General features: G+C 36.2%; 1 protein-coding gene across 1 annotated transcript in view; it reads right to left on the minus strand.

The window, feature by feature from the left end:
• Window positions 1-6,314: 6,314 nt before the first annotated feature.
• Window positions 6,315-12,709, minus strand: part of LOC123880045 (glutamine synthetase 2 cytoplasmic) — a 36,133-nt gene continuing 29,738 nt past the window's right edge. Inside the window, exons 4-8 of the mRNA XM_045927932.1 lie at window positions 12,528-12,689; window positions 11,972-12,185; window positions 9,626-9,883; window positions 9,005-9,144; window positions 6,315-8,457 (exon numbers count right to left, since the gene is read on the minus strand). Of these exons, the coding sequence (XP_045783888.1) occupies window positions 8,309-8,457; window positions 9,005-9,144; window positions 9,626-9,883; window positions 11,972-12,185; window positions 12,528-12,689 (923 nt within the window). The 3' untranslated portion in view covers window positions 6,315-8,308. The remainder of the gene's footprint in view (window positions 8,458-9,004; window positions 9,145-9,625; window positions 9,884-11,971; window positions 12,186-12,527; window positions 12,690-12,709) is intronic.

The raw sequence follows: 12,709 nt of genomic DNA on the forward strand, positions 1-12,709 counted from the left end.
TATTTTATAAACTTTTAAGGCCCAGTATGTAATCTTTAATCATTTATTTGTGTGCATCCAATTAATTGCTTTATTTCTTATGATTTAAGTCCAATGTTGTCTAAAGCGAAGCTAGTATGACAGTATGGTGGTCTATTTTGTACAGTATGATTAAATTAACTAATAAGTCTCTTGTATAGTGCTAAGCAATGATCCACTGTAATTGTATAGTAGAAATAATTAGCATTTAATTTATTTTTCCGGCATAATTTGGCTCTCTCATACCACCTTACAAGTGTATCTTTGCTTATCTTAATAACAACATCAATGTTGGCATACATTGGAAAGTATTTCTACTGGCCATCACATATACAGGGTGGTCAAAAAGTCGTGGATCAAACGAAATAGGGAGATAGAGGAGGTCATTTCTAGCAAAAAAAAATTCTACAGCATGGCCATATTTAATTTGCCCTAAGAGCTATGAATATTTTTGGGTTTTATAATAAAATACCAGATTCTCTTACAATTAGACTAATTAAAAAAAAATGAGATGAAAAACAATAAAACAAACGATGTTGTGTCATTACTAGATAATGTATCAACACTACAAACCTTCGATTAAGGCTCTGGCTACCAAATTACAAGAGCAATTAATTTTTTTCCAAAACTTTTAAAGCGTTACCAAAAATTAAATGTCACTTTAAAAGCGCACTGTGAAAAAAAAAATGTACTACGGAAAAGTGACCCTGTATCAGAAAAACTTGCTGATTTAATGCCAATTTAAATGAGGTATAAAACATCACTCTTTGTTTCGTAATTCTGGTATTATAATCGTTTTTTCATATCAAGGTGCAAATTTCAGTAGATTAGTTTAATTCAAAATAATTTTGAAGATTATCATGCTGCTAGTTAAACTGCTAGTTTTTTGTACGTTGGAATGCTAGAAACATCACTGTGCTTGTCACACTTAAAATTTGTGAAAAGAACAGAAACTCTTCACTACCACCACATGCCAGAACTACCCAGAACGCCCTCTTTTCTAGGAAACAAAAGGATAAAGAAACTATGCCTCTCGTTCACACTAATCATCCTTTCTATTTGCATTGTTGGAATAAGGAAGGATGTGAAAGAGAGGCATAGTTTCTTTATCCTTTTGTTTCCTAGAAAAGAGGGCGTTCTGGGTAGTTCTGGCATGTGGTGGTAGTGAAGAGTTTCTGTTCTTTTCACAAATTTTAAGTGTGACAAGCACAGTGATGTTTCTAGCATTCCAACGTACAAAAAACTAGCAGTTTAACTAGCAGCATGATAATCTTCAAAATTATTTTGAATTAAACTAATCTACTGAAATTTGCACCTTGATATGAAAAAACGATTATAATACCAGAATTACGAAACAAAGAGTGATGTTTTATACCTCATTTAAATTGGCATTAAATCAGCAAGTTTTTCTGATACAGGGTCACTTTTCCGTAGTACATTTTTTTTTTCACAGTGCGCTTTTAAAGTGACATTTAATTTTTGGTAACGCTTTAAAAGTTTTGGAAAAAAATTAATTGCTCTTGTAATTTGGTAGCCAGAGCCTTAATCGAAGGTTTGTAGTGTTGATACATTATCTAGTAATGACACAACATCGTTTGTTTTATTGTTTTTCATCTCATTTTTTTTTAATTAGTCTAATTGTAAGAGAATCTGGTATTTTATTATAAAACCCAAAAATATTCATAGCTCTTAGGGCAAATTAAATATGGCCATGCTGTAGAATTTTTTTTTGCTAGAAATGACCTCCTCTATCTCCCTATTTCGTTTGATCCACGACTTTTTGACCACCCTGTATAATTTTCAAATGTTGTGGATTTATGAATACTCTCATCTGCAGACCTATTCTGTATCGGAGTGGCCATTTATAAACCTTTACAGAGCATACTTTGACTTTGCTCTGACTGAGAAGCATGGTCAAAGTGCAATCTATTCAGAGCGCATTTTGACTGTGTAAATGGCGTAGAGTAAGCATTAGTCTGTCTGTCAGCTAAACCTGCGGTGTTTTGACTTTACGTAAAGTCAAAGTAAGTCTTAACTGGCGTAAGAAGTACCAATAGGTGTGGCGTAAACACTGTAACCCAGTTTGTTAGACACTTTGTAGTATAAAACCAAATACCATGTCCACTGAGATACAGAATAGATATACTGGTTTTCCTAAGCAAGCAATAGTAAATGTACAGTAAAACCTGTCACTGTCATATTTTCATCTCAATTCAGTATATTTATGAAACCATTAAAGTTTTTAACCTTTTAAGGTAATTTTGTATAGTCAATTAAATAGTATGTAATAATTATAATATTTAATTAAGATGTTAAAGTAGATTCATGTCTATAACTAAAAATATTTGTAAGTGAGAATCTTACTATTTATTGTGTGTAATGAGAATACATACAAGTAGATAAATGGGAGATTGAAACAAGTTATGGGACGCGCCGTAAGCCGCTACTGATGGGTGTGCACGGTCATTTGGAACGCGGCTTGCGGTATCTCTTGGACATCCGAGCCCTCAATGTTACGTCCGACAGGTCAATGTACTAAGTATTACCAGATAAATATAAGTCGCAGCTGTCAGCCGCGTCCTACAATTTGTTTCCACCTTAAGGCTGCTTTCGAATTGCGACGTTCCCGTCACTGAAGACGTACATACTAAGCACTGACAAAAACATTGCACAGCATCGTGTGTTCAAAATTATTATGGCCTTACTTTTCCGATACAACTATTCACATCCAATAATAATTATTGTTAGATTTTTTGTTTCCTATTTAATAACTCGAAATAAAGTGCATTGCAAATATAGTGTGAGACATACGCAACACAAACGCGCACAAGCGCCCAATTACTTGTTAGAATTTTTTGATTTCCTATTTGATTACATTAAGGCTGCCTTCGAATCGAAGTGCAATCTTTGCGAGACGTACGCATCGCATCACAAACGCGCGCAATAAGCGCTGTCAAAAAAAAAATAGTACAGCAATGGGTTGAAAATCGTCTTAATTTTTTTTTCACATTTTACAATTGTTAGAATTTTTTTGTTTCCTATTTGATTACATTAAGGCTGCCTTCGAATTAAAGTGCATTAGTTATGTGTGAGATGCATGCATCACAATCGTGCACACTAAACGCTGTAAAAAAAAATAGAATGTTCATAGAACTGTCAAAAAATCACACAATTCACAGCATATTTTTTTTATGTATACCTTACGTTTTTGATATAACTATTTATGTCCGATTTTAGGTACTTGTTAGAACTTTTTTTTTGTTTTGCATGCGAGTTTATTGAAGATACTTTCAAAATGCAGCGCAGGGGGAAGTGGCGCAGAATTAGGCGGAAAAATTCAAAATGACATTTTACTTAAATATCATTTAATATATGTTCTGTTTTGTTCTAAGCAAAGCAAATTTTATAAATATTACAATTACACTTTTCGAAAACTGTTTTAACTTAGATGCACTTACTCAAAACTGTATTTACAACACATGTTATACATGTTTTAGCATTGTCACTAATCCAAAACGAAATAAATATCTTTGGTGTATTAATGTGCCCCTTGCATCTATCTGCCCCACTTTCCCCTAAGCAGCACTAATGCTGTCAAAAAAGATGTATCACAGCATAGTTTTTGAAATCTATCGTCTTTTTCATATAGCTATTTACGTCCAATTACTTGTTAGATTTTTTTTTGTTTTCTACACGAGTTTATTAAAGCTGCCTTCGAAATGCATTGTGAAGCGCACGCATCAATGACGTGCGTGCTGTGCTCTAATTGAAAGGCAAGAAATGTTTTATTGGCGAAGTGTATGATTCAGACTTTGGTTTTAGAGTTCAGAAAAATACGGAAATTTTGTAGTACATTAATGATCAATGCCACCTCAACTGAACTGTATGACCACCACCAAGAATCACACTAACCAGGAGAGCTATCACAAAAGATGTGTGCGATAATTGCAATTGACTGAATATTGCATTCTTGTTACAACTACATTGTAGCCAAAAGTGAGTGAGTAATATATTAACTTGATTGTAGCTGTCAATTGTGGCAAAATACAGGCATATTCTAATTGACACATTAATCGGTCCTTGGCTGTTAATAAGATTACAATAATTGCAATTTATTCTCACAAACCTTTGGTGCTAGGTCTACTGGGGCCTGATTGTAAATTGTGACATTCAATTCAAGTCTTACTCTTTACCAAATTTGTGATATCTTAGAGCCCGAGTAAGAGAATCTGAATGCCACAAATAAAGCCTTGTTACTAATATGATTAAAATAATGATAGGTGTTTTTTTTTTTTGTTGATTCTTAAGAAAAATATAAAAAAGAGAATAAATTACTTATACAAAAAGATCTATATAAAAGAGTATTTTTATTGCTACATCAGAAAATGATTTTACCCCAGATCCTGTGAAAAAGTTATAGGAGTTTGATACAAAAGCTGATAATTTAACTGCTATTGGTCCTTCAGAGTTGCCTAAATCATCGCAAACAGATGAAGTGAGCCAAGTTTTTTGACACGTTTTTATTAACTCGCTTTCTTGTCTGTCTGTTTTTTATTAGCTTTTTGATACCTACAAATTATTACACTTGATTTTAATCTACATAACTTTCTGAGTATCTAGAGACTTGAAATATATCTCTTATCAAATAACAACTAATTATTCATACTTTAACTGGCTTTTAACATAAATTTCTTAATAGATATTGATTTTCAAGGTTCAAAAATCATGTAGAGCAGGGGTCGGCAACTGGCTCAAGACTGTTGTGGTCAGTGTAAATTTTCACATTAATGTTACGAATTGTGATTTATATAATAACCTAAATGTGGCAAAGTGAAAAAATAAACAGTAAGTATAATACTTTTCTGGACCTCGAAAAAAATTTCAATAGTATTCAGACCCCACTTAAAATTACTTGCAGACAGACTTATATGTAGTGTCAAAAATCTTCCTGTACTTACTTACCTGAGGTAACTATCTTCTGTGTTTTGGACATAAAATAAACACGCTTTCAATAGAATAATATTTTATTTCAATTACAAAAAAAAAACCTTTTATAAAAGGAAATTTCCTAGCTGTTAATCTTTTTATTATCACCAATTTACAATATCACGAAGTTGAGTTTTCTTGCCAATTCTTGACTGTAAACATGAGAACTAGTTGATGGCAGATCAGTACTGGAATTGCTGGTGTGCTCGGGGCATGGGGGCCTATGGCACGTTGTTTTCGTATCCCATTGTCGTCGCTTCTTCGCGTTGCAGGGGATGATTTTGCCACCGCGCGCAGAGTTCATAAGTCCGGAGGATAACAGAGTACTCATGTGTCCTGGGTGTAGTTTCCACACGATATCCATCATGTCTCCGTGCTGCGGACGATGTTGCGGCTGCACGCAGAGATGTCAGTTGGTAGTCTCTGCGCTACAGGGATGATTAAATATTCAGCTTTAAATATTCGAAATAACTTTCACAAGTACACATACAAACAACACTGTATAGTATAATAAACAGTGGTCTACAGAGATGTACAGAGCACAGACTAATAACCAATCAAATAGAGGTTAGGGCACAGAGTATCTTGAAACAAAGAGTATATACTTCGGACACTAAACACCATAGATATCTATGGCAAACTATTTTGAAGATTCAAAAGCAAGTAGTTTACTTGAATAAAAATTATTTTCTATGAAAATTATGGTCCGTTTAGCGGCGCTACATGCTTGCGACAAACAGCAAACAACAAGCACTGGCAAGTATATAATCGGCTCTTCACGATTGTGGCAAACAGCAAGCATCGGCAAACTCCACAGATGGCTGGCCCGCCAATCCGAACGCTCCAAAGCGCTGGCAAACATACGCAAACACCCGTGACCCATCCGCACGCTTACTGTTTGCAGTTCAGTTTCAAGTTTGTCACAAACGTCTGGCGCAAGCTAAGGATGGGTGTTTGTTTGCGCTTGCCAAAGAAAATAGCTGTAGAAAACTGAAGCTCGATTCCGTAAAACCTGCATCAATAATTACAATCGCAATTGTTGTTATTGGCTAAATTTATGCTATTCTTGTTGCAACAATGCATTGCAACCAATAGTTAACGAGCGTCAACCAGTCAACATGATTACAGCCTCTACTGCATTTCGAACTTAGCCAGTTACAAAAAATATATAGTTATATAGTTTTTTCTGACCATTCGTAACTATCCATTGACTTGATATGAGATCAATGTAACTAGGTACCTAAATAGAAGGCTTTATTAAAAAACACGGGCACACGGGACTCGTAGATTCAGAAAATGAAACAAATGCCTGTTACAACAAATCGTATCATTTATTTTATAACGCTCCATAACATGTTCATTTACAATTTAAATAAAGTTTGTTACATTTCAGGCATATTCTGCATGCATACATTTTGTAAATGAATTTATAACAGAATTTACAATGAAACTACATTTTTGTGCTTAATATGTAGGGCCTACCTACATTGGTGTTTATAGTTTTATTAGGGCACTCAAGAGTTTTAGGTTCACTTATTTGTTACACCTATTTGTTTAGGCAAAACATATTTTAACCCATCTTTTAGGCATGGAACTTTATGTCCTATCTTATCCATATTATATTGGATTAAACAATAAATTATATCTAGGTATGTTATGTATTATATAATGATTTATTCATTAATAATTCAATGCAATTAGGTATTAATATATTCAACTATGTAATAAAATGAACTTGTTAGAAATAATGATATGTGATTATTTGTATACGATAAACTATTCAACATGAAAATAACAATTAATGTTTAAATATCACATAATAGTCGTAAAAATATTCTCTAAATCTTTATATAATATCTTGTGGTCCATTTTAACGCACTACTTCATATCGTGCCTTGATCTTGAAGTGCTAGCGATATACTATCAAAAATTTTACTGTTACCTATTAATTCAATTCCTCCTACAGTTTCAAGCTATAAAACATTTAAAGCTTGTTTTATACTGTAGTGATAAAATACCAGCATTTTTTATTTATTTCATATATGCGTTACATTACAAAAACATCAAATAAGGAGCAAAAATCGAGCACCTGTATTCGATTTTTACTTGATATTATTTAAGCTATTGGCTAAAAATAACAACAGCAATTACGATTAGCATTTAAAGCGAGTCCCCGAGCAAAACGCTGCTATGGCCGTATTTTTAGAAATATAAAAGAATATTTTTTCTTATAAAATAAAAAAATACATTTTTCTTGCTTATGTTGTATTCACATTAGGTTGTCTTTATATTTATATTCGATTCCAAGCATTACTTCGTAAAATACATACACATTACTTTATTGGCAACTGAATAGACAGGCAATTGAACAAAGAGCATTTTGCTCGTTAAATTTTTTTAAATGATCAAAACTGGATTTTATAAAGAAACGTACCGAAATTCATGCGCCGGGGCGCGCCCTAACTCACATAAGATTTAAGAACCCACATAATGAAAATAGTTTACATAAATCTTACGCTACCCTACATTAGTATTCGTGTATAAAATTGTAAAACGTGCTACAGACATTTTATCGATTCAAACATTGTTGCCAACTAATAAAATCTCCAAAATTATTTTTATTAAATCCATTCATTCTTCCTATAACCAACACACACGTCTTAATCGTCTATATAGATTTGTAACACATTGGACAACTATATTCGAATGACTCACAATATGTTCCTACAATCATTCTTTTTCATTTACGAAACTCTACATAAGCCTGAAACACACACATTGTACCACTCGAATTTTATACAGAACCCGCTCGATGACTTGTTTTACTAGGAATGCCGAATGCACGCAGCTGCGAACTTCGCTTTTAGAGTTCCTTGTATTACAATTTCTATGAGTCGCATTGCACACCTTTCCTCCGCGCGTTCTGTATATTTGTAGCCTAATCATACCCACATAACATATCTCCCCAAGTCGCAAAGAATTAACAACTACAACACTAGCTTCTCCTTTCAGCAAAGGTTGCCTGGTAAAGATTGCTCTAAGCAATAAGGCCGCCTTTGCACACAATTGTTTTTCCTGTTTCCTTCCTTCCGTGTTGTGTTCCATTACATGTTTTTGTGTGCAATAAAGACTTCTATCTATCTATCTATTTCCCCCCTTTAAAAAAAATGTATACTTAACCAGAAATATGGAAAAAACCCCGAAAAGTGCCAACTCGAAAGGTGCGTTGGGTATAGTTGCATTATCGTCTTTTTGTTCGCTGCTAGCTGACACGATCGGAAGCGGCGCGGTCTCCTCTCTGATGTTATTCGTTGAGGATGCAAGTCCGCATGAGGGCGTTGATCACAGCGTAGGGATCGCAGTTGGAAGCGGGCCGGCGGTCCTCGAGGTAGCCCTTCTTCTCTTCGGCTACCAAGCGAGGTATCCTGATGCTGCTTGCACGACTTGCCACACCTGAAGAAGATTCCACAAGTCGTCATCAAAAAATTCAAAAAACACGACTATACTACCAAAAAAACCAATTATAAAAAGGTAGGTGCTAAATCTCTATCACGACCCATATTATAAATGCGAGTGTTTTTGTCGGGCTATTGGTTTGTCCTTCAATCACGACACAACGGAGCAATGGATTATATGGAGAATTATATTATAATGGAGAATAAAAAAATTTCAAAAGAAAAAGAATTCCCAAAAAGAAGAAGAGTTCCCAAGGGATTTTTGAATCCCTTGGATCTGGGAGGGAATTTGACATCCGCCAAAAATGAGGTAGGTCTGTTCCTATGTCCGCTCGTTACTACACAATACTAGTCAAGAGCTTAGACGGTTTTAATGAATGATACGTCAATAGATTCGTCTTGTTTGCGAGTGTCGCTGGGAATTAGGAATTTTATGCACCTAACGTAAAGTTCTTAATCAAAATGGCAGATTTTATACGCTCTAATGAGGCTGAGAAAGATGCAGTGCTTGTTACATAATATAAAGAAGATAAGTGGTTAATTACCCGCACTGAAGTCGTTAATACTGGCAGTCTCGTGCAGGCCGGTGAGCCGGCGCTCGTTGTCCTTGCCCCCGCGCGGGTCGTACACCTTGATGTGCTTCATGTGCACCTTCGACAGCTTATCGATCGCCTTCTCGATCTCACTGTTCAATTGACAACATTACATTATTGATGATGATTAGGTATTGTAAATCGTCGCAGTTTGCAAAGAACCAAACGCGGCTATACGGCGGTTAAGGGTCAGCCTCCTATTCCTATACGGAAGGTGCGATACCGGCCCACTCACTTCTAACTTTTCAGAGTTGTGCGTTTTAAGAAATTAAATTTCACTTGCTTTAATGCTCAAGTATTAGAGGCGCCGGGATAACCTAACCCGTAGGTATAACTGGTAATGTGTGGTTAATGTACACCTTTAAAAAGTAAACGTTTTTTCTTTCTTTCTTTTTTTCTTAGTGGTGAAAGAAAACATCATGAGGAAACCTGCACGCCAGTGAGTTCTCCATAATGTTCTCAAAGCTATGTGAAGTCTGTCAATCCGTACTTGACTAGCGTGGCAGACTATGGCCTAAGCCCTTCTCATCTTTAGAGGAGACTCTAGTATTTGTAGATTTAAAATATACTTACATAATACCGTTTTCTTCCCTCATCTTCTTCGTCGAGAAGTTAGTATGGGCACCAGATCCATTCCAGTCCTGCACGGGTTTCGGGTCGAAGGTGACGATAACCCCGTACTCCTCGGCTAATCTGTGCAGGATATATCGAGCCATCCAGAGATCATCCCCGGCGCTCACTCCTACCGCAGGACCCACTTGGAACTCCCATTGAGACGGCATCACTTCTGCGTTGGTCCCAGCGATCGGAATGCCGGCGTAGAGGCAGCACCTAATAATAAACCAAGTATGTTACTGAGAAAAATGAGGAGATCCGCCAGAGAACCAGAGTAATCGACTTAACTCAACGGGCTTCGAAGTGTCAATTGACAGGGCACAGAATGTCGATCTAGCATCGGAAAGTGGGAAGCTAGGTGGACAGGTGACATCAAATGAGTTGCAAGGAGCCGCTGGATCCAGGCGGCGCAAAACCATGGCACGTGGACGTCCCTAAAAGAGATCTATGTCTCTATCGGACGCGTAATGATGATAATGATGACAGTAGTAAAATTAATCGGATTAAGACATTTCTCTTTCTTATAAAAGTGCTAAGTAGGGCATCTCATAATAATGATAATTGCAGAAGATACAACTCATCATATTTTACCGATAGCAAAAATATCCGTGATGCCTGGTCTCCTTGATTTAATTTATTCATAGTCGGTACTTTTGTTTTGTCATTTGGAAATAATTAAGTTGATGTTTTTTGCACAAAGGTGGGTAAAAGACAATATACATAATCTTTCAGTTTTATACCTATCATTAGTTTGAAGAGGACATTCTAAAGACAAAAGAACTACATTATTATGAGCCATTAGACACCTGACGTATTCTACATGTTGCTTTTATTTAAAACTAGCTGATACCCGCGACTTCGTTCGCGTGGATGTAGGTTTTTTAAAATTCCCGTGGGAACTCTTTGATTTTCCGGGATAAAAAGTAGCCTATGTGCTAATCCAGGGTATAATCTATTTCCATTCTAAATTTCAGCCCAATCCGTTCAGTAGTTTTTGCGTGAAGGAGTAACAAACATACACACACACACACTCACACACACACATACAAACTTTCTCCTTTATAATATTAGTGTGATACATATTTTATTATTAAAGACGAATATAACGACGCGACATAATACAAATTGCGAAAAACCAAATTAAATTTGAATTTCGCGGGCAGACCCGTCGCATCCACCTTAGGTTCCTTTTGCGAATGAGTAAGCTTATCTACTTAATAATAAAATTATGTTTGCGCTAGGTCGATTCACAAAGAGTGTTTAAAGTTTAGTAATTCAAGAAATCAGAACGAGGCTACTTCTCATTGTTCGTGCGCAACAACAATACATACCATACTTAGTATTTAAATAAACTGCATAACATGTTTTGCATTGTACCTACATAAATCTGTTGTTTCAAAGAAATCGTTAACCGTGCAAAATGATTGGAATTATCTATGGTTTTTTACTGTTTCAACTTAGATTTCCCGCCTTAATTCCATTAGGTACACTCTTGTAAAAAAGTACCCACTGTATACTATGTAATACATGATAGTACATTCGTTACAAATATACGAGCATGGAGCATAGTTATTTAGTACCCGAAATAAGTTTTACTATGCAGACGGCTTAGATAGGTATAGCTGTATATCGCGTAGCTGAGTAGGCTCCTGATGCAGTAGTGACAGTCTTCACAAGTTGACAAATCACTGAGCTCTCGCGTCACGTTATAAGATCCTTCCCACAACGCTCCACTAGCGCAAGAACCAACTCAGTTATGCGTTATGCCTGTAGGTACCTATCTATTAATATCAGCTGATCAACATGACGTAATGGAGAAAAACAAACCACTCTGTTACTTATGGAAATTACTTAATTTTACGCAAATAAAAATAGTTTTCCAACTGGCTGGCTGACTGATTACTACTTATTATCGGATCTATCAACGCACACCTTAATACCCGCAAAGAAATGACAGGCTTTGATGACGTAGGCACAAAGATAGGATTTCTTCAATTTTCATCCCTAGATGAAAATCTGTACGAAAACCCTTGAAGCTATGAGAAAAAATCTTAGATATTTCGGTTAGAAATGAAAGAAATGAGTGTTTCACGATTTATTGAAATTCCACCCCCAAGAGAGTTCAATAGGGGATAAAAGTTTGAATGATGATCTGCCACATACCCCATTGCCATCTCGACCTGTAGCGTACCTAATATACCTACACTTTGGTCAATGATTTATGTAAGGTGATATATGATAATAAACAGTTTTTAAGGGATCGCGAGATTTAAGATATCTAGAAATGTGGGTATAGTTTGTTACCTGTAATGTGCTTCAACGAGATCCCTGGCGAATACTTTGTTGGCCCCAACGCCGCAGTAGTAGGGGCCCTGCGGTGGGGGGAAACCGCCCGGGGGCCAGCCGAAGGGCCTGAGGTCCGAGTCCAAGAGAATGTACTCTTGCTCAATTCCGAACCAGGGCTCTTCGTCTTTGCATTTGTCGTATGCTTCTTGACACTTGATGCGATGATTGCTTTCTGTAATTTGAAAAGATAATAAATAATCTAAGTAAATCAGACTCGGGCGGCGCCGACGCAAGACCTCGGCTTTTGAAAGTCCCTACACGATACCTAGACTGTATCTAGCAATGTACGTCTATTAATTAGTTGACGATGACGATAATGATATTCAAAAGGAGAAACTGGCATATCACGTAGAGTTCAAACTTAACAGGGCTCTCTCCGTCACTCGTTTCATACAATCGTAGTTCCAATTTCATTTGAATATTAAGCAACCAAAGTCCATGAAATTTTGCAGACATATTCTAGAAACTAATATCTGTGTCGTAATATCTTTTTTTATAAGTCGTTTAAAAATACCTGTGGGTTCCATGTTGTATTTGAACGTGTCACACATGACGATGAGATGGTTGCCACGACGGAATGGATCCTTGTACAAAGCGCGGGGCACTAAGAAAGTGTCCGAGTTATGGCCATCCGCCTGTCCAGTCGAACTGCCGTCGAAGTTCCAAACCGGCAAATCTATAACACCAATAGCTGTT

The sequence above is a fragment of the Maniola jurtina genome, chromosome Z (genome assembly GCF_905333055.1).
Source record: "Maniola jurtina chromosome Z, ilManJurt1.1, whole genome shotgun sequence".
In the NCBI taxonomy this organism is placed as follows: domain Eukaryota; kingdom Metazoa; phylum Arthropoda; class Insecta; order Lepidoptera; family Nymphalidae; genus Maniola; species Maniola jurtina.